A 23,118-nucleotide genomic window follows, 5' to 3' on the forward strand; every position below is an offset into this window, starting at 1 on the left:
ATGGCTTCATTCAAGACAGCCTTTCCATTTTTCCTTCCACAGGGAGGAAAGTTATCAGCAGAAGTGATTATTTGTACAAAACACTACACACACTTGTAAGTGACTTGATATCAGGCAGATGGGAAAAACAAAAGGGTAGAGTATTGAGGTATCAATAATTAATTGCAGCTTAACAAGAGAATTCTTCCATCCTCCGGGACCGAGATTTCTTTAGTTTGTAGTTTTTAGTTTTGACCATCACATTTCTATGGCCATTCAGCATTCCAGAATGAGCAACTGCTGTCAGAAATACTTCTGGCATGATGACTGGGGTCTAGGGGGGATGTACTGAGTGGCTGCTATCCAGAAGAAGAGCTTTCAGGAAGGTTTTGAAGGAGGAACACTAAACCTTCTGCTTGACAAATTAGTGTGTCACAATAGGCCACAGAGATGCTTTGAAATAAGATATGACAAGTTAAAACCTAAAGATGGATCAAGCAAGTACAGAAATGAAAACCTCCTTTCCTCTTTGCAAATATAAATCCCCAGATCCTCAGTGCATAACATTTTTTTAAAAAGCAGACACAATCCATCCTGTGCTCCTCTCTCCCCAAATTCAACTGCTTGTGGTTCAAGTAGAAAACCCCATACTTCTCTCAAACTCTGGCAGCTTTCTGGTATGACACTGCAGAATAACCTTGTATGTTACAGGGACTGAAGGGATTGAATCATCTTTGCATGCAGCCGGTGACTTTCAAACAGATATGAAAAAACTTGCATTTTGCTTGAATATACTTCTCCAGGTCAGAGAAGCACCAAGCAGACACTCTTCAAGCTGTCATCAGTAGCTTGTTATTTTCTAGAAATTCCCTTTTTACTCAGTCCTTCTGTAATATCTGAAAAAAAAAATCCAAACAATTCTTCCAAGACAATTCCTCCTTTTAGCCATTTACCCACCACAGAGTCTTGTGGATGCTTAAGCAATACATTCCTCTGGCAAAGAGCTGACAAGAAGGCATTTGGACCCTTCCCAGTCTGGTTTCAAGCTTGTCAGCACTGATCTGAAACAACACAACCAACCTGACACAGGTTGACCCTGCTTTGAGTTGGGCTTGGACAACGCGGTCTCCAGACAACCCGGCCAGCCTGAATTTTTCTAGGATTTTAACACACATTGGGATGGTCAGGTCCCACTCAAAGCAAGTACCATGTTGACAAGGCAGTATCTTCAGGTGGTTATTGGCAATTATAGGCAACACTAATGTTGTTCATGACTGCTATTGGATTTTTAGGTACTATTACTATGAGCCTCATTACCTAGTGAAAACGTGCTGTGTGTTCAGCCATCAGCTTTCTGTTGGCAGCCCTGACCTCTTTGACCTTATGCTGTCCTGCAGCTATGGTTGTTGCAGTGAACTGGACCTTTGTGGCTCATTTCTGCCAAAACTCAGTTATGCTCTATTGATTATTTGTCTTGGAAGGAGTTGCCATCTGGATGATTAGTGTGGACCATTTTCTAACCACTGTCTAGAGGCAAAACTAGCTGAAAACCCCCTGTGCCAAAGCCACAACTGCTTTTTTTAATGCTTTCTCCATTGCCTTTCCTCCACTGACTGGATGGATGGTTGGGGAAACACAAACCAGGGCTCTCGAGGGTGTATTTCCTGCTGTCTGAGCTAAGGAAGCAATGCTTATTGCGGTAACCTTTTTCATTCCTTTCAGCATCATACCGCACTCCAACCTTTGCATCCCAAACACCGTCTGTAAGAACATCCTGAGCACCCACCAATGTGCCCACAACCTTTGCTTCAGCCAAAGGAACAAACTTGACCTGATAGGGCTGTAGAAACCTTACCAGGTGAACATACACTTGAACTTCAAAACAAGAGCCCTTCACTACGGTTCCCACTCTGTTTCTTGGATTTTTACCCTGCCAGATCCCCAGCTACGCAGTGCACAACTACATTGCCTGGCTGAGGGCTTACCCTGTCCTCTACTGCCTGAGCACCAAGATGCTCCAAGAGGTTTGAGCTGAGCTCAGGCATAAGACATCCAAGATTCTCCCCAAAGTGCCTGAATAAGGAAAAACAATACAACCTATGCTTCTGCTAAGAGCCACTTAACAGTCTAAGCAGAGGTTTCAGAGAAGAAGCTGAAAATCAGGGAAGAACTTGACAAACTGCACAAATTTTGCTTCTGCATCTTTCTTTCTGACCACCCCATGAGTTTTTAATGCACAAACCAAACTGGAGAATGAGCAAATTCCCATTTCTTATTTGGCTTTGAGACATCAAATAAAACCACAACAGTGCAATACTGTCAAAGCCACGCTCGCAACTAAAACCAAGTTGACTGAATGGCACATGGCTACTGCTCAGCAGTCTTTATGGTATTATTTCTTTACATAACCTTACTTTCGGCTAAAAAAATGCAGCAACAAAAAGACAGGTGAAAATATATTTTTGCACAAATTTGAAACAAGCAGCAAGTCCTGATGAACTGAGAGCAGCCCTGAGGAGAAGGACTTGGGGGTGGTGGTTGATGAGAAGCTCAACATGAGCTGGCAATGTGCGCTTGCAGCCCAGAAGGCCAACCGTATCCTGGGCTGCATCAAAAGCAGCGTGGCCAGCAGGTCAAGGGAGGTGATTCTGCCCCTTTACTCCGCTCTCGTGAGACCCCACCTGGGGTACTGCGTCCAGCTCTGGGGCCCCCACCACAAGAAGGACATGGAGCTGTTGGAGCGAGTCCAGCGGAGGGCCATGAAGATGATCAGAGGGATGGAGCACCTCTGCTATGAAGACTGGCTGAGAGAGTTGGGGCTGTTCAGCCTGGAGAAGAGAAGGCTCCAGGGCCACCTTCTAGCAGCCTTCCAGTACCTGAAGGGAGCCTACAGGAAAGCAGGAGAGGGGCTTTTTACAAGGGCAAGTAGTGATGGGATGAGGGGTAATGGTTTTAAACTGAAAGAGGGTAGATTGAGATTAGATTTTAGGAATAAATTCTTGACTGTGAGAGTAGTGAGACACCAGAACAGGTTTCCCAGAGAAGTTGTGGCTGCCCCCTCCCTGGCAGTGTTTAAGGCCAGACTGGATGGGGCTTTGAGCAACCTGGTCTCGTGGAAAGGTGTCCCTGCCTGTGGCAGGGGGGTTGGAACTAGATGATCTTTAAGGTCCATTTCAACCTAAACCATTCTATGATATGATTAAACAACTTATGCAAAGAGTGTCCTTCTCTGGAGATATTCAAAACCCACCTGGCTGTGACCCTGTGAAATGTGCTCTAAGGAAACCTGCTTTAGCAGGGGTTTGGACTAGGTGATCTCCAGAGGCCCCTTCCAACTCCCAACTATTCTGTGATCAACACCTGCCCTGTTTCAACGTCTTCCCCTCAAAATGTTTTAGTACTAGTGTTTGTATTGCTCCAGGATGTCCACACACCCGTCAGTGACCAGACCCCCCATGTAACCGCTGGCTTTGATCATGTAAGGGATTGCTTTGGCTACACAGATGCAGATCAAGATCTTCCAACTCCATTATGGCAGTAGCCACTTTCACCTGAATCTGTAAAAACCCAAGTTCAATCAAGGAAGAGGTAAAAACAAAGTAAAATTTCTTCCCCAAAGTAAAATTCACTAATTTTTAAGAATATCTGCTTATTTCCATTAACACCCTGCACTTGCTTAATTCAGCCTTTTCCTCTGACCACCTCTGTCAGTCACCCAGATAAATCCTCTGTTTACCACTGAGGAATCTTCCTCCTTCACTTGGCCATTCATATCGCAGGGTTTATATATCTAGGAATGAATGACAGAAACTTAATTAAAGTTTTTTTTATTAAAAATCAACATATTTATACATTTGTACATTCCACATACTGCTGTATATGTTCACCAACATAACCATTAAGTCAGAAAGCATTAACAGTACAGATTTCCATCCGAACAAATCTACTGCAGGGGAACTTCAGTTTTGTAACCAATCAGACATTACAGAATGTCATTAACTTCTTTTCCCTTTAAAAGTAGCAACACATTTAATTATCAGTGTTCACAAGGCATAAGCCCCAAAGTGTTGTACAGCAAGAGAAAAATTAATTAGTAAATACAGGCAATAGGAGGAGAGCTCACAATGAAAATGTATTAGTTGCTGCCTATTATAAACAGCAGGATGTTAATAAAACACTTAGAGCTATGCTGAATAGAGACTGCGGCGAATGGGGAAGAGTAATAAAATAAAAAGTTACTTCTTGATACAGCTGTATAAAATAAAATATTTTTTAATGTCATTCAGGATAGGAGTCCTGAAAAGAACAGACATCGTTATAAAGATTCAGCAGAGTCAGGGTAATGCTTGTGTGTTCAGACATGTAATAAAGGTCTCTGAAAACATACGCACGCTCCATCCCTACCACCACCTTTCCACAGTTGACATTAATAATGGGTTTCACATGGCTGATGTAATAAAGTGACATTTTATTGAACAAAGACAGATGTGCTCAGGGGTCCATCCACAGCTCCAGACTTACACCCATGTCAATTCAGTGCTAGAGGAGTGACATTAATCAGGTAACAAAGGCTGCAAAGTTTTTGGAGATTGCGAGCTGGGGGGAGCAAAGAGAGATGTTCTCATTGTAACCGAGACTCCCGTTCACACCTGAGCCACCACAGAATGGGCTGCCTGAAGAAGTCAGTTCACAGGTACCTGTGGTGCGCCCTGTGCAACAAAAACCCAATTGCTTATTTTCTCCTGACTTTGAGATTGGTATTCTTGTAATATTATCAACATGATAACTTATCCCTTTAAAGCATAGAAATGAAGATCTAACTGAATTCTTTCTCATAAATGTACAGCCATTAATCTTATTTTGAGCAGCGTGCCAGATTCTGGGCAATTTTTTCTCATTAGTATTTTTCTTCTTTCTGACTTGAGAGGGGAAAATCTGCATATGATGACATATACACATCACAGGTAATTTTTACGTGAGGAAGCATGGAAATATGAAAGAGTAGAAAAGGGTTTGCGTGCTTTTTGTATGTATCAGTGACTGTAACAGAGGATGGCTAAAGAAAGTCAGAGCTGCAATATTTCTGTAATTAGAAGCTACACGTTAAGCAAACGTGCCTGAATATCTGCAAAAGCATCTGTGTGAGAGACTAATCTCATTTATTATGTCCTGAATCACAGACACATTAAAAGAAAAGAAAAAAGTGCACTACTGTTTTGGTTTTCACACATACAAAGTTGGAGGAGACTCATTGGTAAAAAAAAGTGAGAGAGATTAATTACAAACACAAATAATTTAGCAAGAGCTAAATTAAGAAGAAATATTCTGATAGAATCTCCTCTCTCCACATTCCCTAACTGGAGAGAGAAAAAGGTTGCATCAAGCTTAAACTCTCAGAACCCATTTGATTTCCAAACTAGAAGGATGGTCAAAGAAATATTCCTCTTTCCTGCCTCTCCTCCTTCACGTCTCCAGTCAGCAATTAATAACCAGACTACCATTCATTCCCTCCTTGCTGCTGCAGCCATACCAGAAGAACTTACCACAGGAGCAATGCTGTCCCAGGACTTTGGGTACACAAAAAAAGAATGAGCAAACTGACAGTACCAAAATAAAAGGAGGAACGAACTCAGGTTCTCCAATGCGAAGTTCTCTTACCCAAGGGGTGTTGTAAGCTGTCCTGCCTAAGGGAACTTGAATGCAGACCTTTCATAAGTTTCCTTGTGAACAAGTACAGAATACCACGCACCACTCTGACATAGGCTGCCACCTCCTCTGGTCGAGTGTTATCCCCATGGCCCAAGCACTGTACGCACACTGGAAGAGCATCCTCCACCTGCCACCTCCCTGCTGAGCTCTTGCTCTACCTCAGCCTCACATCATTTTTTTTTGCTTTTTGTTACCGTGGGACTTCCATACTAATTCATCCAAATGAGTTCTAGTATAAAATTTAACAAAGAAACAGGTAACAATGTATGAATCAAATGTCAGTATTTTTTCAGTCCACATTTCTAGAGGGGGGGCTAAAAGAATTAGATCCCCCAACTTAAATATTAATCACTCTTTTGGTCATCTATGATTGCAAATATGCCACCTTGCATTATTCTGATTTGTTCTGTATGTACAATTATTGTTACTGCTGCATTTTAGCCAAAGTACAAATCTGAAAAAATATCGAATATTAATAGAGAATTGTTTAATCTTTTACAGCCACACCTTTTCATGCAATAATGGTTAAGAACTTTCTTGTGGTCTGGAATTATATGATGTCTGTTCCATTGCAACATCAGTTGACAAGACTAAGTTCATCACTACCTACTGGCTAGATTTAGTCTTAATCACAAACAGTGATATTTGTTTTAGTACCTCCGTATTAAACAGAAACAAAGCATACAGAGGATGCTTGCAGCAAAAGAAACTATTTCTTATGAATTGCATGCTACTGTACGCAAAAGGCTTATCAGATCTTTGTAAAATCACTTCCCCTCTATCAGCAAGTATTTGGGGACAGGGGACTACAAATCTGTCTATGTCATCATTGCCAGTTGTATACACAATGTTTGAAAACCATGAATACAAGATACAGAAGAATCTGCTCATACCAGTGCAACACAGGAGAATCACTCATGCCAGAATTGTCAGAAATGCCCACATTGGTCTTTTTTTGAAGGTGCCTTTCACTAAACGTGGCTTCCATGTCTTAGTAGAAAGTGCTACAAAATTCCTTACTTGGATTTTATTTATTTTTCAAAACCCAACACAACAGCCATACTTTTCTAATTTCAAACTCAGGAAAGAGAAAGATGCAAAGCTTTTTGCTTCAAAGACAAAGAAATGGCTTTTTTTTCCCCCTGGATGTAGTCTGACTGCCGGTTCCTGGAGGCAGCACTATGCTTACAAGGCTGTTTCATAAGCCCAGCTTTCCATAACAGGAGACCTCTGCTGAGACTGCATCTAGAAGATACCATGCAGATACCCATTCTGCTGAAAGTCTCCACTCTGATTTGGAATGCTGAAACAGTGAGCAGCCATACTAACTCAACTGCATGCTGGTCAGTAAGCTTGGTATTTATTAGAGCTTTACAGAAGTCAAAAAAATGCTTTGACTTTGAAATACTTAACTTTAAATAGAAGTTGTCATTTTTGAACATCTCTTGTGGGAAGCTGCTTCTTTTAAACTGATTGCTCTAAAATGGCTAAATAGCAATGCGAATACTTATCAGGGCAGTTAAGTAAAGGTTTTTTGTTGTTATTTGAAAAACCTTGCTTTACAGAATGTTTTGTAGAATATAAACAAATCTAGTACCCCTGTAGTGCACTTTTGTAGGTTTCTTCCCAATTATACCTTCTTTCCATGATTTTGATTGCACAAAGTCATCCGCAGGTACTAAAACCTGTTCTTGTGGAGTTCCAATCTGTCCAAGTTATGTTACAGCAAACATTTAGCACATAACCTGTACACTTATGTATCACCTACACCTTCATCCTCCAAAGAAACTCTAGAATGATTTAAGATCAATTCATTCAACTGTATGTACAGTATATTTGCATATTAATAAATAAATCAATATTAAAGATAAGGTCTCTTCCCTCATATAAAAGTGACTTCAGCCTGACCAGACAATCTGACTTTGTTTTTTTTTTTCCTTCCAAGCGCAGCTGCGTGACTGAGGCTCAGTTTCCACTCAGTTTATTACAGTAACTGTAGGAGTAGAAACCTAACGGACCAGTGCTTACATTTAAATTCTATATAGCAGAAGAGGGTGGAGTGAGGGAAGAAAGTACTAAAAAGTGCATCAAAAGCCAACAATTTGTAGATCAAAAATCAAGTTCATAATGTGATCCTGGGGAAGAAAATCCAGCCCAAAACAGGACACGCTGCAGTGAACATTATAACCAACGCACATTTTTGTCTTCATAGTAAGCTGTATGATGCCAGTCTTGTCACATAATGTTCCAAGAATTCCAACTCCAAGAGATGCCATCTCCACCTCTACAAATGTATCAACACCACATTCAGTGCAAAGTGAAATTTCTTAAAAGAACTGTTTGCCTTGTCTCCATAACATTCATCCTCACTGTGAAGAAAAGGCTCATTTTCTTTAACTGTTTATTACTATATACAGAAGAGCCTATATTTGCACCTCTCCATTTCTAGTAGTGAATTTTCTATCTACATTCATTAGAAATCAAATAGATAAGTGGCAATATTTCATATTTACTGGAAGTCTTCCCATTAACCCAAAGACTAGCTGTTCATCTTGATTTATACCTAAAGTAGCTGCACTTTGTTCGTTTTTCCAGCCCACTTTCAATGGGGTATAAGTCACGGGAACCTGTGGGACCAGAACATGTTTCAAGTCTGATTGCTGGAGCTGGAAGAGTGATGAGTTACGTTTGAATTCAGATGTCTGTTTGCAGCACAGTGTGTGTGGACCACACCCCCATTTGGGTATCTTACAAATACAGGCTCGCAGAAAGGATTTTGGCACGCCTGACAGACCTTTTTGTCCGAAAGAAGAATTGGGGTTCCTTTTTGTTTAACCTGAAGAGAGGGGAAAAAATCCAAACATGAATCTAGCAAGAAAGGAAGGGAAATTACGAGGCATATAATTTCAACTGTACCAAATGGACAAACGTGGTCAATGACAGAGGTACCAGGAAAAGACAGTTTGAACTATTTAACTTGAATTCAATTTCTACATTCATACTCATTCATTTTCATGCTTCCTCTTAAGAACTGCCCTTTTTTTTTTTTTTTCCTTTGTTTAAAAAAGAAAAGCTCTCACACATTTAATGCAACTGAAAACCCAATGCAGCTTCCTAAAGAAGGTCACGGGACAACTCCACCGCAACCTGAGCACTGATGCATTTTTATTCCAGACAGATTCTGCTGGACATACCGTCATTAGAACTAAACAGATTTAAGAATCTGCTGGGAGCTTTAAGTAACACAGCTCTAGCTAGGAATAGAAGAAAGCTTCACAAGTTAATTTACCACTAACAAAAGCTACTAACAAGCTTCAATTGATACTAAGTGCTTGGTAAACTTTTTTGCAAATTCTGACAGGTCTCAACCCCACCGAAAAAAACACTAACTCACATCTGTTAAAGTTTCTGCAAGAACTTCATTAATCTGTAAATCCCAGATTCACTTTCATTCAGCCCACAAGTTCACCAAAGTTGCTCCTATTTCAAGGCCCCCACCTTCCCTTTTGTTTCACAGAGAAAGCATAAAATCAGGTTTGAATCTAGCAGTCATGGCAAAAACTAATAAATGCAGCAAGTAAAATTGCCAATGACATGAAGACAACTTTGTCCTAATTCTTCAAACTTCTTCTGATTATTATATATCAAAGGACTTAATTGTAAAGCTTCAAAGTGCCTCTATTTAAAAAAAAAAAAGCAAAAAACAACTCACCTTCTCGTGTTTGTAGATTAAGTTTTCAGCTTGTGCCAACCCAAGTGCAGTCTGAGTCATTCTTTTTGTATGAACGCTTTTCCTCACTGCTCCCGCCAGAAACGGGGAGAGGAGCTGCACTGACCAGCTGTCAGGCACCAGCTGCAAAACCAGAGCCGCATCAAATTCAGCAGCATGGTTATTCAAGAGATCCACAGCAGCCATGACTAGTGTGCAATCCGAAGTGCCTGGATTTAGATACACTGACAGCAGCATATGGAAAAGCCTCCGTCTGTACTGCACGTCTCTGTTCTCAGAGTTCCATATACAGTATTCTTCAGCAGCATGGAAGTCCTTTAACTCGTGGACAAGGATATGCAAAGCCTTCTCATGTTCTTCCAGTTTTCCATATAAAATTGCACTTTCCATATGAAGGTCTGTGCCCTGGATTTTGTCTGTTAAATGAGAAACAAGGCAATATTTGCTCAGTGGCGAAGACGACTACTCCCTTTCCCCAGAGTCAACACAAACAAGCCCACAGAACTCAACTCCTGCTATTTTTGCAGGGGTGATGGCAGCTATAAAGAGGACAGATGTTCATAAGCACAAAAATGCCTAGATGTAAGGAAACACATCTCTAACAGGAGAGCACCGCAAAATATGGGAAAAAGAAATTACTAAATAACAAGTGATAAAAACAGTGTAACTGACATTTTAAATTCTAGCATGTCAGGCTTGCACACTTCCGTGCACACTGGTACCATGTATGATCAACTGTTAAGACGAAGCCGCAGTATTTTTAACCTCTGCTTCTCCCAATATTATAGAAAATTACTGAACAGTTTAAAGTTCATAAAAGATAACAAAGATCAAATAGTATTTCCCTTAAAGAAAAGGACACTACAAAAGCTTAATCCAGTCTGACAGTTTAAAGTGTCAGTGACAGGCAGGGGGAATGGCAAGTTCATCTGGCATTTCAAGATAAAGTAGAAAATCCTCTACTTATTGTAAAGGTAATAAAGATTTGGCATAGGCCTCTGTAAAAGGTATGGAAATACAATGTTCTTCTCCCCAAAATATTTTGGTTATCAAGCACTAGCATACATTGGTGTCATCTTCATATAAGGTAAGAATTGTCATGTAAGAAATCCTGTGTTTTGGAGTACATGGATTTCAAGAGAATAATCTGTCTTGTAACTCTTGCCCTTAAAAAATTGGTTAAAAATTAGAAGATGAAAAAGAGCAAGAGTTTCAATGACTGTGTTATAGTTGTACATTATCTGTCATATAATGTTTTGCTGACTGGAAAGGCAAGAGGACATTAAATGTTGGTAAATTATTTTAGTTGCTACTCAGCTTTTTTTATTTCCACGTTCACTGGATTTTTCCACTAAATGTCAGAAAAACATTTAACATCTTTCAGTGCAATAACAAGTCATTTCTCTTTCATACACTCTTCCTGCGGATGAAACATTAAAAATTAGCCATTATAAGCATTGGCCAAAGGAAAAAATTTAGCTCAACTGTTGCTTGCCTTATACCAACAGTAAGACATATTTTGTACTTTTCACTCAAAAAGATGCTCATATTTTTGTTTAGCATGAACCCCAGCTTTCAGGGTGAGAGTGGGTCACGGACAACAAACAAGTCCTTGGTAATCAGATTCCTCAAAGCTTCGCTTCAGTTCACCGAGGAACAGACCGCTTAACAAATAAACTTGTAAGTCTTCCATTTGCAAAAGACTGTCACAAGTTACATGCTCATCATTAAAAAGAAACTGACTATAAATTAAGATAATTGAATGAAGATATTTTTTCCAGCCAGTTATGGTATTCTGTCTTTGGTGCAGTGGCAAACATACCATTGTACCTCATGAGCTATGGGAGATCAAATACAACACTACCAGATACGCTTTCTAAATTAACTCGTGTCTGTTAGAAATACAGACGGTAAGCCTATCAACCAAATACACCTAGAAACCCCAGATCTTTTAAGTTTTCTATCCTCATGAGGACTTCATTTTGTTTCCTGCTGGAACTGACATATAGCATTTATAACAGACAACATGCATCTTACCCAAAATAAAGTGAATTCTATAAAGATCAGATTTCTGAAGAAGACTGCGCAGTTTAAACAGCAGTTCAGTTGTTTCTGTACAATTATCTGTAGTCACAGCTTTTAGCTTAAGTATTGCCTCCAAGTACAAGACAGCTAGATGAGTATGGTACTTTTCTTTCTACAGATGAAAAGAACAATGTTAGCTCAGTTTACAAAGACAACCCCTTCTCCCCACCAAAACCAGTGATGAATATTTACATAGTTACATAGAAATGTGATTTAATTAATTTATTTAATTCAAATTAATCAGAAAGTCTTTTGTTCATGCAGATAGACCACTTATTCAGACCAGCTTCACAAAATACACTATACCTGCAGTATGGGATTCTCTATTTCATTAATACAGATATTTCCAAAATGCAGATATGAAACACCTTATTCCTAAACCTCTCTTCACCTCAGATAAACAAGCTCTATAAATAGCTCTTCTTGTGCAAAAATTACTTCCTTTCAAAAGTTCACCTAATGAAAGTCAATGCAGTAAAGCAGATCTCTCTCCTTTGAGTACAAGTATGATCTCTACTGTGTCTTCTCCTTTTATTTCTCTTGTAAAATGAGTAATTTTGATCTAATTAATTCTTCCTCATATTCAGGTATGTTCTTTGACCTTTTCTATTTCTGCCATAAAATTTGAGAAAGCCACCAGAGGCAGACAAGCACTGTGAAGGCACAATGCTTTCTGTGTTATCCACTATCCAATATTCACAGAGACAACTTGATGATTTGACGGTTTGAAACATTCTCACTAAAGCATTCACAATAACCTAGTACTTTCTAAAGACCAAATCAATTCATAACCCAGCCTTTACTAGCAAGTAGAGCAGATTTAATTATAAATTATTTTTGTTACAAATATTCTACAAGGCAATATGTTTAACTCAAAAAGTTTGAAAATATTAATGACATCAGAAACTAGCACATTCATCCGTCATGGTGTCACACACCTTGACACATTCGCAATAGCGACAGAGGGAAACCATTGACCTAGCATGTGCATTTGAAGAATGTAAATTAGTGAGCTGGTCATCAGTTCTGCTGAGTTCTTTCAGTGTTCATTTCCTTGATTTACTTGCAGGTTAAAAGTAACTTCTGTGCTTAAAACATCTCATATTCCAGTACCCTAATGTTCGTCTGCTTCTGTATTGTACTTAAAAACCCAAAGGTAGAATACACACACTGTCACAACTTGTGAACACATCTTTTAGACATTCAACATCTAGAGTGGCTTGGAATTCTACAGAGGTGCATGGTTTAATTCTATCATTAATTGCTCAAATCTCTCCAGAAGGACAGAATAAAACAGATCTACATGTAAAACACTGAATTAGCAATTTTAGTACATCGCTGCCACAGTGCAATAGGATTAGCAGTTGCTCAACCATTTTTCTATGATCTTACCAGATGGAGGTTTGAGCCTCATCGGTGAAACAGAAAAGTACGCAAAAATCAGATGGGAAAAAAAACCCCAAAAACCTCTGATGGGAGGTAAGCAACTGTCTTGACATCGTAAGAGTTGAAAAGTTAAAAACAATGCAGGTGTCCACTCCTCATCATCTACTTTAATCTTAAAACCACTCCTTCCCTACTCTGAGTACATCTGAAAGCCTTCAAATTATGCTTATTTCTTCTAGACTTTGGCTTTTTTCAGAGTTGTTCATCATAGTCTGCATTCTGAATCTTATGCCTATTTTTAGTATTCTTGTAGGACTCACCTCTATTTTTCTTTCCAACACTAGATGTTCTAGATATTTAACACGTGCTTTATGATATTTGTTAAGGCAACTGATGACATCATCTGGATTAATGTTGTTTTTCTCCTGTTCTTCCAAAGGCCTTTTAGTGAAAATCTGTATGCCAACCTAGAAAGAGTTAATTGCATTTATGAACTCAGTGGCAACTATTTTATTACCTTTTTATTTTAAATACTTATTTAATAGCACTATCAGATTAGTTAGTACATTATTCTGAAAGATAAACAACAGAAAATCCTGCTCAACACCATCAAGATTACACTACTCTGTGCTTCATGATCTCTCTCATTCCTATCTCCATTACCTCAATTCATAGTCTATACATTGTCCAGCCTATAAATCTTGTGTTGGGCACAACCTCCACCAGCCACAAAAAGTATTGATCTGCGTAACAGTAGAACAAGAGACTTCAGCCTTTGCAGCAAGAAAGTGTAAGTTAGAGACCAGAATGTTTACAGCCTTATCAAATGTAACGATATACACAAAGCAAGAGACTTCTATGAAGACCAAAAGTTTAGAAATCTGTCATTGCATGTAATAACTCAGCTTTAAATTAGCACAAATTAGGCAGTGACAAGTTCCAGCAGCACTGACTGCCTGATACAGCATCAAGCATCCCATTTAACAGCACAGCACGCTAATGGGTGTTACAAAATTATTTTTTAAATTTTGATGGATTAAGTTAATTCTTATAGCAATGAGGTTTTGTCTTGAATGAAGGCTATTTATTCTACATCCTAGTGTACACAAGATATCACCCATCCCTGGAATCCTTTTAAAAAAGAAACTGCAACAACAGTTAAGTTGTTAGGTGATTTTTTTACATTTTTAAGATCTGAAAATTATCTTGCTTAATATGAAGAAAAACAGAAGACGTGCTGTATCTTTCATTGTATAGAAGACCTAGACTTTGTTTTCAGAAGAAAAAGATGCAATCATCACTAGCACTTGTTAACAGAGGGACTTAGAAGAACTGAGAAACCTGGAAGTTTTCTCCTGTTGATCACTATTTAACAGGCATGAAACATTCTGCCAAAATGGTCCAATTAGCTTTCAAGTGTTGCCCAAACACCACTGCAGGGAAATACATTATATTTATGACGTTCTGTGAAAAGTACACCAATCACAAACCTCTTCATTTTTTTGTAAAACCCATTCAAAGTATTTCCACACCAGATCTTGGTCTGAGCAGAATGTAAGGAAGTCTACTATATATTCATAGAGATCCGAACGTGTAGAATCTTGAATGTCTCCATCAACTATTTTCACCCATAACTGCAACAAAAACACACACAGATTAAAGTGCTTAAAACATGTACTAGCTCTCCCAATACTTAGTATTAGCTATTGGTACTTGTGGAATTAGAAATTGCTCCTAGGAATACCAATTGCAAGGGACCACACTGCACTAAATTTATGCCTCCTCTCCATCACAGGCTTTTCTTGCACCTGCCATATTCAACTAATTCAGATTCCGTATCATGTGGGTTCTCATTCTGAGAGTGATTCATCAAATACTTCAGGAAAAGTTAACTAATCACAAAGAAAGCTTTTAATACAAGTCCTTTTCTCCAATGCATGGTATGCTTTCCATGTGTTCTGTGTGTGCAAGATTAAAAGCAAATGATACAAACAATTTAGAAGAAAACCTGATCTTGTACTCTTCTTTCATTTTGGCTGAAGAACTTTAACTACCATGTCAGATTATTTTTATATACATTATAATTGGAATTAAAAGGTGTCACATCTAGCAGACCAGTTTAGCAATAAATCTTGTTCCTTGAAACATAAAGAAAAATATCTTGCACGTACCAAAAGGTACACACTGTTTTTGTTGTCCTTACTGGTTTTCTGCTAAGGAAATTACTATTTACATAACTGACTTGAATGCATTTGACAGTGTTACTGTGATTAACTTACTCAAAAAGTCACACACTAAGGCAAGCTACTTAAGGTACTGGATATAGTCTGAGACATACATGCTCTTTATTGATCAAGAACATATTAATTTTTCTAGATGAAGTTTTGCAGACAGGAATAACAAAATTATTTGCTCCGCAATCTACAGACTACTGCTCATCTTAGTGAGGTCAGAAGGGGGGTTCCCAAAGGGATTACTAACCCAGCTGAAACCCACAGATCTTGCAGAATGTGTTCACCCATTGCTGTTAGCGTCTGCCATGAGATTACAAGACTGCTTTGCTATGTGCATACAGAGTAATCAGCACAGGATATGTTCCTGAAGTCCCTCAAACACCTTTTAAAGTGGTCTCTTGATTATTTTAGTGCTTCTGTACATCTTAAGTGTACAAACAGATGTTCTGGTATGCACAGTTTTGCTTAAAAAATAGCACACAAGCATCTAAATAGGTGTCATCTTCAGTAAGCTCTTCACGTTTTTCATATTTAGCACATTAATTTATTCAAGGAAGTCTTAGCATAAGTTTCTCTTATATATACACCTCACTACTTTTCAAACAGATAAATTAGCACCTCAGATTTTTATCTCAGAGGTAAACTGGTATTTTGGAATGTTTTACAGATAACACTAAAAGCTTTATTCTAACCTGAAGTGCTGCAGCATCCTGACCATTGTAGTGATACAGGAGACCAAGGGCAAAATACCTGTATAGAAAAATAAAATAATATTAAAATCACTAGATCTTTCCTACCAATTTCATTATGGTTTGGTTAGCACAGAATATAACAAATATTTGCTTTACAGTGACATGTACATGCCAGGTCTACACTTGGACAAGTGTCTGTTGGCTCTTTTTCAGAATCAAAGGAGAGAAGTTCTGTCCTAGAAATGTGCCTGTGTCTCTCCTGTCTCTAGGGCAGTTTCTAGTTAATAGCTCCAACTTAAACAAAGTATGTGTCAAATCAGAGAGGATTCCCATGCCGTTCTTTGAATTTTATATACAGACTAACACACAGCTCCAAATAAATATTCCTCCAATAGTTAATCAGGTGTCATTAAATCCAATTTTTATGATGCTTTTACTTAAAACTCTGTTTTACTATCAAAAACATTTTTTTCTTTACCGTAGTATGAAATCAAGTCAGGCAAAGAAGAGCTTTGTACAGTGCCATTACAGAGGGTTTTTTTGTGTACTGTAATAAAAATAAAGCCAAATTTCTGTAATGGCTGTTCTCATGGAATGATGTTCTATCATTCACACTTGCAAAAGTTTGCCATGCAAACTATACTTACCAAGAGGATTTAACAAAACACCTGAAATAAATGAAACTACCCTAAATCTAACCACAGTGAAAGATGACTCCTCACCACTGTACTTCCTATGACTGCCCCACTCAGTTTAAAGATTAAAGAAATTAAATTTAAGACAGAGACACTACCTACAGCTGGAGTTTGTATTTTACACATTTACTACCTAGCATTTCCTGCTTAATGACAGTCAATTCTCCACCTGCTGGCACTTCCAATTTGAAGTAATTTGCAATCATCTTAAGCAACCTCCTTTTGATGAATCACTGGGAGCACAGAAAGTATGCAATTCAAAAGTAAGATCTCTTTCTCTGAATAAGTAACTGCAATTTTAAAGCCACTAGCTGGTTAATAGTTTCTACCCAAGGTAGTGCACGCTTTAAGGCATCTTTTCATTCTGTCCCAGTACCACTACTGCATCCATTCAACTCTCACATTGTCACAAGGGCAAACAAATAAGTACGCCCACCTCCCTCCCCGCCCCCCCCTAATTTGTACCAAGCCTTTATTTTTGTGTTGGACATAACTTTCAGGGAGAACTCTGTATTTACCAGCATAAGACAGAATGCATTTCCTTTTCCTCAGACTGTCAATTAATACCTTTTTGCCAACGTTTTTAAATGCTGACAAGTCAGGCCAAGTTGTCTTTTGGACCTGAAAGCACAGAAACTACAAGGATTCGAACATGTTGCTCAAGAAGCCAACAGCATTTAAGACAATTTTCCCTCTGGTCTCAAAGGTGCAATACTCAAAAAATCCACTCACTTTTTGTGTTTTTCCAGCCAGGCAGCACTATCTGTTAAAAGACAAAAGTTCTCCGAAACGAGCAGATCCAGCAGGCTTTCATGATTTGCCTCTGCATACAGCTTGAGTAAAGCTGTGTCAATATCTTCCTTGTAGCCATTTGCAACCTCAGTGCTGCGGACTTCATTCAAGTAACTCATGAGGAATCGTTTGCATTTTGTCATCTTCTCCTGGTCCCCTTGGGTCAGCTGGTTTAGGTCCGCGTACTCATGCAGAGGGGGATGAGACCGTATAAATGAAGAGGAAGTAGGCAACAGGAAGGGGTAGAGAGAGATCAGCTCCCGGACATCAAGCTGGCCGCTTCTGCAATTACAGTGTCAAACTAGATGAAGCAAAAAGAAAGAAAAAGTATACATAGGCACAAAAAAATAACATACTGGGAATGTGTGCTCACATATGCTTAGAGTCAGGACACTGACAGGTTGTCAGTTTCTAAAAGTTTTTGACTTCTATGCTGGAGAAAATATATTCAGCACAAAATTTAGGTTTTTTTTGCTATTTCTATCCAAACTTATCATTCTTTTTCCTCCTCTAGACACTGAAAGCTCTGAGATTTCAGAGACTGGCCAGCCTTTTGCTTTTAACATACCACAGCTGTTCTGTGCCATATACAAAAATCAGCTGAACAGACTTAGTGCAGTTCCTAGGAATGTCCCATATATTATGGGACTTAGTCTTCTGATGGAGGCAAAAAAAAAAATGGAGAGAGTGAACCTTTTCAGGCAAGCCACAAAGACTGTGCAAGTGCAATTCTGTAGAAAACAGCAGCTTCCTGTAGAAAACTAAAGCTTTCAGAACATGTTTGGATGATGAAAACATTTTCCCCAATCCTAAAATGCACCAAATTCCTCTTTCATCTCACTTCTTAAGGAGGCTCTGAAAATGAACCGTGGATACTGATTACGTGTCCGTCAAACCAATAAGTAGTGGTCTGTTGTACAGGCATAGGCCTTGGCTTTTCCACTTTGCATGTGAAGGGCATCTATACTTTATCTACGAGCAAGCTGTAACACAGATATGCTACACAAAACATTTTTCTTTCAGCCTAGATTGAAGAAATTCCTCAAGCATTTGAAGAATGCGTGTTGTGACAGAAGAATAAAATGAGAAGTTTTTTCACACATGGCAAACAACTCCCCAGTTTTCACAGCTAGAATGACTCCTCCTCCCAGGCCTTGCTTTAGAAGAACAGCAAGAAATCAGGATTTATATTTTATTTCACTGTCAAAGTCATTATTCAGAATTTATCTTTAAAGATGAACACTCCTGAAATGCAGGAGATACTATTGTCAAAAAAAATCAAAATGAACTGACAGTTCTCTAAAAGATACCCTGGTTAGCTACTATTATTTGCACATAAAACTTTTAAAAAATAGTTCTTATCTATCTGGTGATCAGCAACCTCAGAAAGATTTTCCCTTCACAACCTTGATTGGAACGAATGCCAAAAAGAAACAAGTTATAGCCATGGAAGTAGATGAAGCAGATTTCTGCAGGCAATAAAGTGTGAAAGATCCTCACAAGCAGGCGAATTCCTCCCCTATTACTGTAAAGCAGCTAAAGCAGTGAGGCATGCCCCGAGTTGTTCACTTCTTGCCAGAGACACTGTTCCAAAACCATCCAGTAAATATGAACTAGTAGGAAGCATCACCATGGCAACACCTATTTAGAACTTTTAAAAGAGTAAATACTGTCCTTTGGCTACAAAAATCTATACCAGAAGAATGAAGTTCTGGGAGACAGCAGCAACAGCGAATTTAAAAGCAGCAAGTATCCTGTTCCAGAACCTAGTAACTGCAAAGCATGAGAACAGCAATGCGAACAATAGAGGACCTCAACAGAGAAAAATCTGAACATGGGAAGCCTTCCTGTGAGAAGAGGTGTGAATAGCAAGTCTTTCAGAGCTCCTACTGCCTAAAAAAACACCTCTACACTAGAAAGGCCAGCCTCTAACAAGAGTAAAGTGTTCATGTCTACTTTACAGATTTCTGCAGTTTAAATTTCCTTTTAATCCCTCTTTTCAGACTTGATATTTGGTTTTGAAATTTTTAGATCTACATTATGACGGAACTCACAAGTAGATGAGGACTTTTTTTTAAGAGACAGAATAACTAAGAAGTAGCAAGTTCTATTGGTGGTGTAACCTGATGGTTCAAAGAGCATTTGGGCTTTCAGTATGAACTCGTTACAGTAATCTAACCGCAGCTTTGGCTGCTCCAACTACTCACTAAAGTTTAAGACCCAAGGACCACCAGACAAAATACATTACATGAGAAGTATTACACTAGGAAATGAATCCTATTTAAAGATTCTTTTTTTTCCCTCCAAGGTTCTTCACTGATTTGTTTTATAACAAATGCTAACCCATAACCTGAATAACATTAACAGGCTACTCAGAATTAGTGGAGAAGCAAGGAGTCTTGATAAATCTGCAGAAATCCAAGTATAAACACTGGTTCCCTTGCTGGCTATGCTGTCAAGTATTTGGAGATAGCCTAAGCTTGAGAAGGAAACTATGACCATGGAGACAGATGAAGAAGTTAAAAATGCTATATTTAACATGACACTTTTAATAAGTTCTAAATCATTTTCCAACTTCTACAGTAGCTTCTGTATTCTTTCATCTTACCATACAACTTTTCCTAGATAAGGAAGTAGTCAGCTACTTCACCTCTGAACTTCATAGATTCTGGCCTTAATGACCATCTCTTTCCAAAAGGAGAACCAAAACTAGCTTCCAACTCAGGCTAGCCCAAACCCTGGGCTGTGAATCACCAGTGGCTCTCTCATCAGGTCTGACTCAAGCTCACGTTGTACAGTTTTGCTCTCCCCACAGCAATGGTAACAGGCACTCGAGCAGCCTCCTTAAAAGCACAGTATTGTCCACAACAAACTTCTTCAGAAAAATACCAAATACTAAACAATGACCCCACCTGCATGAATGGTTAACATTCATCTCAAGGCTTATGGCTCCTGGGATCTGTGGATGCCTTTTGGCTTTGGCTCTTTCCACTACACGTGGAAGAAACAGTTCAGGAGCAGCTATAAAGGACCTCATCTTCCTTGAAAGACACATTTGAGTCTTCAGCTTCTAGCATCTCAGGTTTAGCAAAACAGAGCTAGCAACCTATCACAAAGTAGAAAACAGGCTCTTCAGACAAGTCAAGCTGTCAATGTTAAGAGGCAACTTCCCTCTGAGTAATTCTGCATTAGGTCTTTTTGGGCTTCATATATACAAACAATGCAACAGGCAGAATCTACAAGTTTTCAGGAAACTTAGGTTTAAATTCAAACCCCCAGATTTACAGACAACTGAGATGTCAAAGCAGCCTACATGATTTAGCTGTTTTGCCTAGATCCCCCTGGCTGTAATAGAAGCTTATATTCTTGAATCACATTTAAGATGTAGATCTCACTGAGGCTTACTTCTTATGCCTCCAGCTATAAGTACCAGCAATTTTTTAACCTTTCCAGTGTAGGAGAGATTTTAGCTGTAAGTCTCTCTATAGCCCTTCCCAAGTGAGATAACACTGAAAAGAGTTAACATTTTGATTTGTTAAAAAGAGCAACAAAGTTTAGAAAAGTTCCAGTATCTGGTGTGTCAGATTGCAAGCAACATCTAACCAGTGAAAGGACATAACCAAATACACTGGAGAGAAATGGTTTCACTGTGACAGCTACCAACTTCTCAGAAAGACATCTCGAACTCAGCAAAAACAGCCTGCCAAACATTGCTGATTGGTCTAACTGCATGCAAGCCTCCAATGACAGCAATATGAAATAGCAAAAATATAATATATAAATCACAACTATATAACACAATCACAATTCTGTTATTGCTTATAACAGAATTTGTCAGACCAAAGAGGCCCCACTGTGACAGCTCACACAGTTTAAGATTAACAGATCCAGCTGAAGAAAGTTCTCCTCCCTTTGTTGAACTATCTGAGTTTCAATAAAGCTACCACTTCCTTCCTTTTTGTCAGCCTCCTTCTGCATTCAGCATTATCGGCATAACCAAAAGGAACTTAGCAGCAAAGTATTCCTCTTAAAAGTTTCAGTATTTAAGAACTATTAACTTAAAGCATAAGATATAACTGTATCTTGACAAGGTTATCCAAGAAGGATTATTGATGCAAGAAACAAGACCTTTAGTCCAATATAATAATTTCACCTGCTAGCCTGTAACTGACAGATATTTCTGAGAAGTGAGACAATCTCACTCCATGTATGGCCAGAAGTAGGTCCACATCACATCAAGTTCTTGGAGATACTGCTGCTACTCTGTTTAACTGCTAAATCCATTTTTTTCTCAGATAGGTACCAAGTTTCCCTTTGGAATTTTAAGACTGAAGTTATTCCTAACACTAGCTTGAAACACCTGCAGAGCAACACAAGGGGATGGGAGGAAGTGTCTGCATAGACTGCCATTATCTTTCCCATTCTTCCTCTGAGCATCAGCAAGTCTAAAATTAACAAGATTGATAGAGCGTATATCAGGGCATAACCACATATTACTCAAACCGGATGTGTCCACCAGGGCTGAAGATCAGGGAACCTGGTTTCCATAAGGAGTTTTTCAGAGGCACCAAAATACTCTGCTATAGCTTATGTATGGCTGGTCAGAAAAAAAAGCACAGAAACCTTATCTTTGCTTTCTCCCCGCAGCAGACTTGAGCAATTCATGAACAGTTGTTCTGCTTTGGAGTTGCAGCTTTTAGAGGAAGAGAACACCCTGGGATGCCGACTCAGCTCCAAAATTCATGCCTGGACAGCACGTTTTTCTTTCTATAGAGGAGCTCCCACAATCCTGTTCATTAAAGCTCATTTGTCAGATGGGCTGCTAGTTGAGTGGAGGCTGCATAACTGATCTTGGCTCCTTCCACAAGGTGCTGGAGCTCCTTGCAGGATACATTTCCCCCTTTTCACTGCTTTTAAAAGATCCTTGGGCCACTACCAGAAGTGGGGCCCCCAGATTAGACCCCACAGGGAATTATTGCCAGGTGGGGTGGAATAAAGTGATAGAAAAAAAGTTGAAGTGTCAGCCATAGTCAAGACAGCTGCAGAGCTATAAAAGTCTGGCCACCTAACCACACCTAGACAATGAAGACACTTTATAGCCAGTACAACCTCAACAAGCTGTTTTACCAAAGCTGTCCACACTGAAAAAAAAATGAAAAAAAGTCCATTGGAAAGCCACACGGAAGGGCTTTGTGGGAATGCTGTAAAGGATTCCTAACTATGTACAGCTTGTACTTCTACTTCAGATACACAACACAGCAGCAATTCAGCCTAATGTTTGGAAGCTGACAGGGAGGTGAAAGATTGCAAGTTGCTCACTAATGCCAAAAATTACAAGGTGACACAGAAAGAGGATGTGGTCAAAACAAATTGCCACTAAATGCTGTTCAGGCCTTTCCTGTCATTTCCTAATCTTCACTCAGTGTACATGGCGCATTCAACACCAGCGTCTCCCACTATCCTGGTGAGCAGGCGGCAAAATGGCAAAGTCCCTCATCAGTAGCATCATTCCTCAAAGCTTTACTTTCCTTGATACATGTCCATAAACTCATCGACAACTTTTTTCCTATACTGTACACACTTACAATATAGAGAAAATTGTCTAACCTTAATTCTATTCCATAGAGTCTAAACTGATTTAGAGTGAATTTCAGCAGATAACAAGGAGAGTTATTTCACGTGGTCAGCATGGATTACACTAACTCTGGACAGCACCCCATCACAGGATGAGGCATGGCTAGCAGAAATGAAATTATCAGGTAAAATAAAGACAACGAGCAGCATTTTTAAAATGAAAGTGAAGCACCAAAGTCAAT

The 23,118-nt window shown here is 39.0% G+C and overlaps 2 protein-coding genes across 5 annotated transcripts in view; one reads left to right on the forward strand and one right to left on the reverse strand.

Moving 5' to 3' along the window:
- Positions 1-1,378: 1,378 nt before the first annotated feature.
- Positions 1,379-2,009, forward strand: GPR45 (G protein-coupled receptor 45). Its single transcript, XM_068395298.1, is given in 4 exon segments — positions 1,379-1,521; positions 1,702-1,738; positions 1,838-1,870; positions 1,872-2,009. Coding segments are annotated over 4 exon segments (351 nt in total).
- Positions 2,010-3,790: 1,781 nt separating this feature from the next.
- TGFBRAP1 (transforming growth factor beta receptor associated protein 1) overlaps positions 3,791-23,118 on the reverse strand; it is a 39,066-nt gene continuing 19,738 nt past the window's right edge. For all 4 annotated transcript variants that reach the window (XM_068425495.1, XM_068425497.1, XM_068425494.1 and 1 more), the window contains 7 exons: positions 17,243-17,584; positions 15,816-15,873; positions 14,380-14,523; positions 13,210-13,356; positions 11,456-11,615; positions 9,401-9,834; positions 3,791-8,524 (listed from right to left, as the gene is read on the reverse strand). In XM_068425495.1, the coding sequence (XP_068281596.1) occupies positions 8,336-8,524; positions 9,401-9,834; positions 11,456-11,615; positions 13,210-13,356; positions 14,380-14,523; positions 15,816-15,873; positions 17,243-17,584 (1,474 nt within the window). In that variant the 3' untranslated portion in view covers positions 3,791-8,335. The remainder of the gene's footprint in view (positions 8,525-9,400; positions 9,835-11,455; positions 11,616-13,209; positions 13,357-14,379; positions 14,524-15,815; positions 15,874-17,242; positions 17,585-23,118) is intronic.

This window comes from Nyctibius grandis, chromosome 2 (genome assembly GCF_013368605.1).
Source record: "Nyctibius grandis isolate bNycGra1 chromosome 2, bNycGra1.pri, whole genome shotgun sequence".
Taxonomy (NCBI): Eukaryota; Metazoa; Chordata; class Aves; order Nyctibiiformes; family Nyctibiidae; genus Nyctibius; species Nyctibius grandis.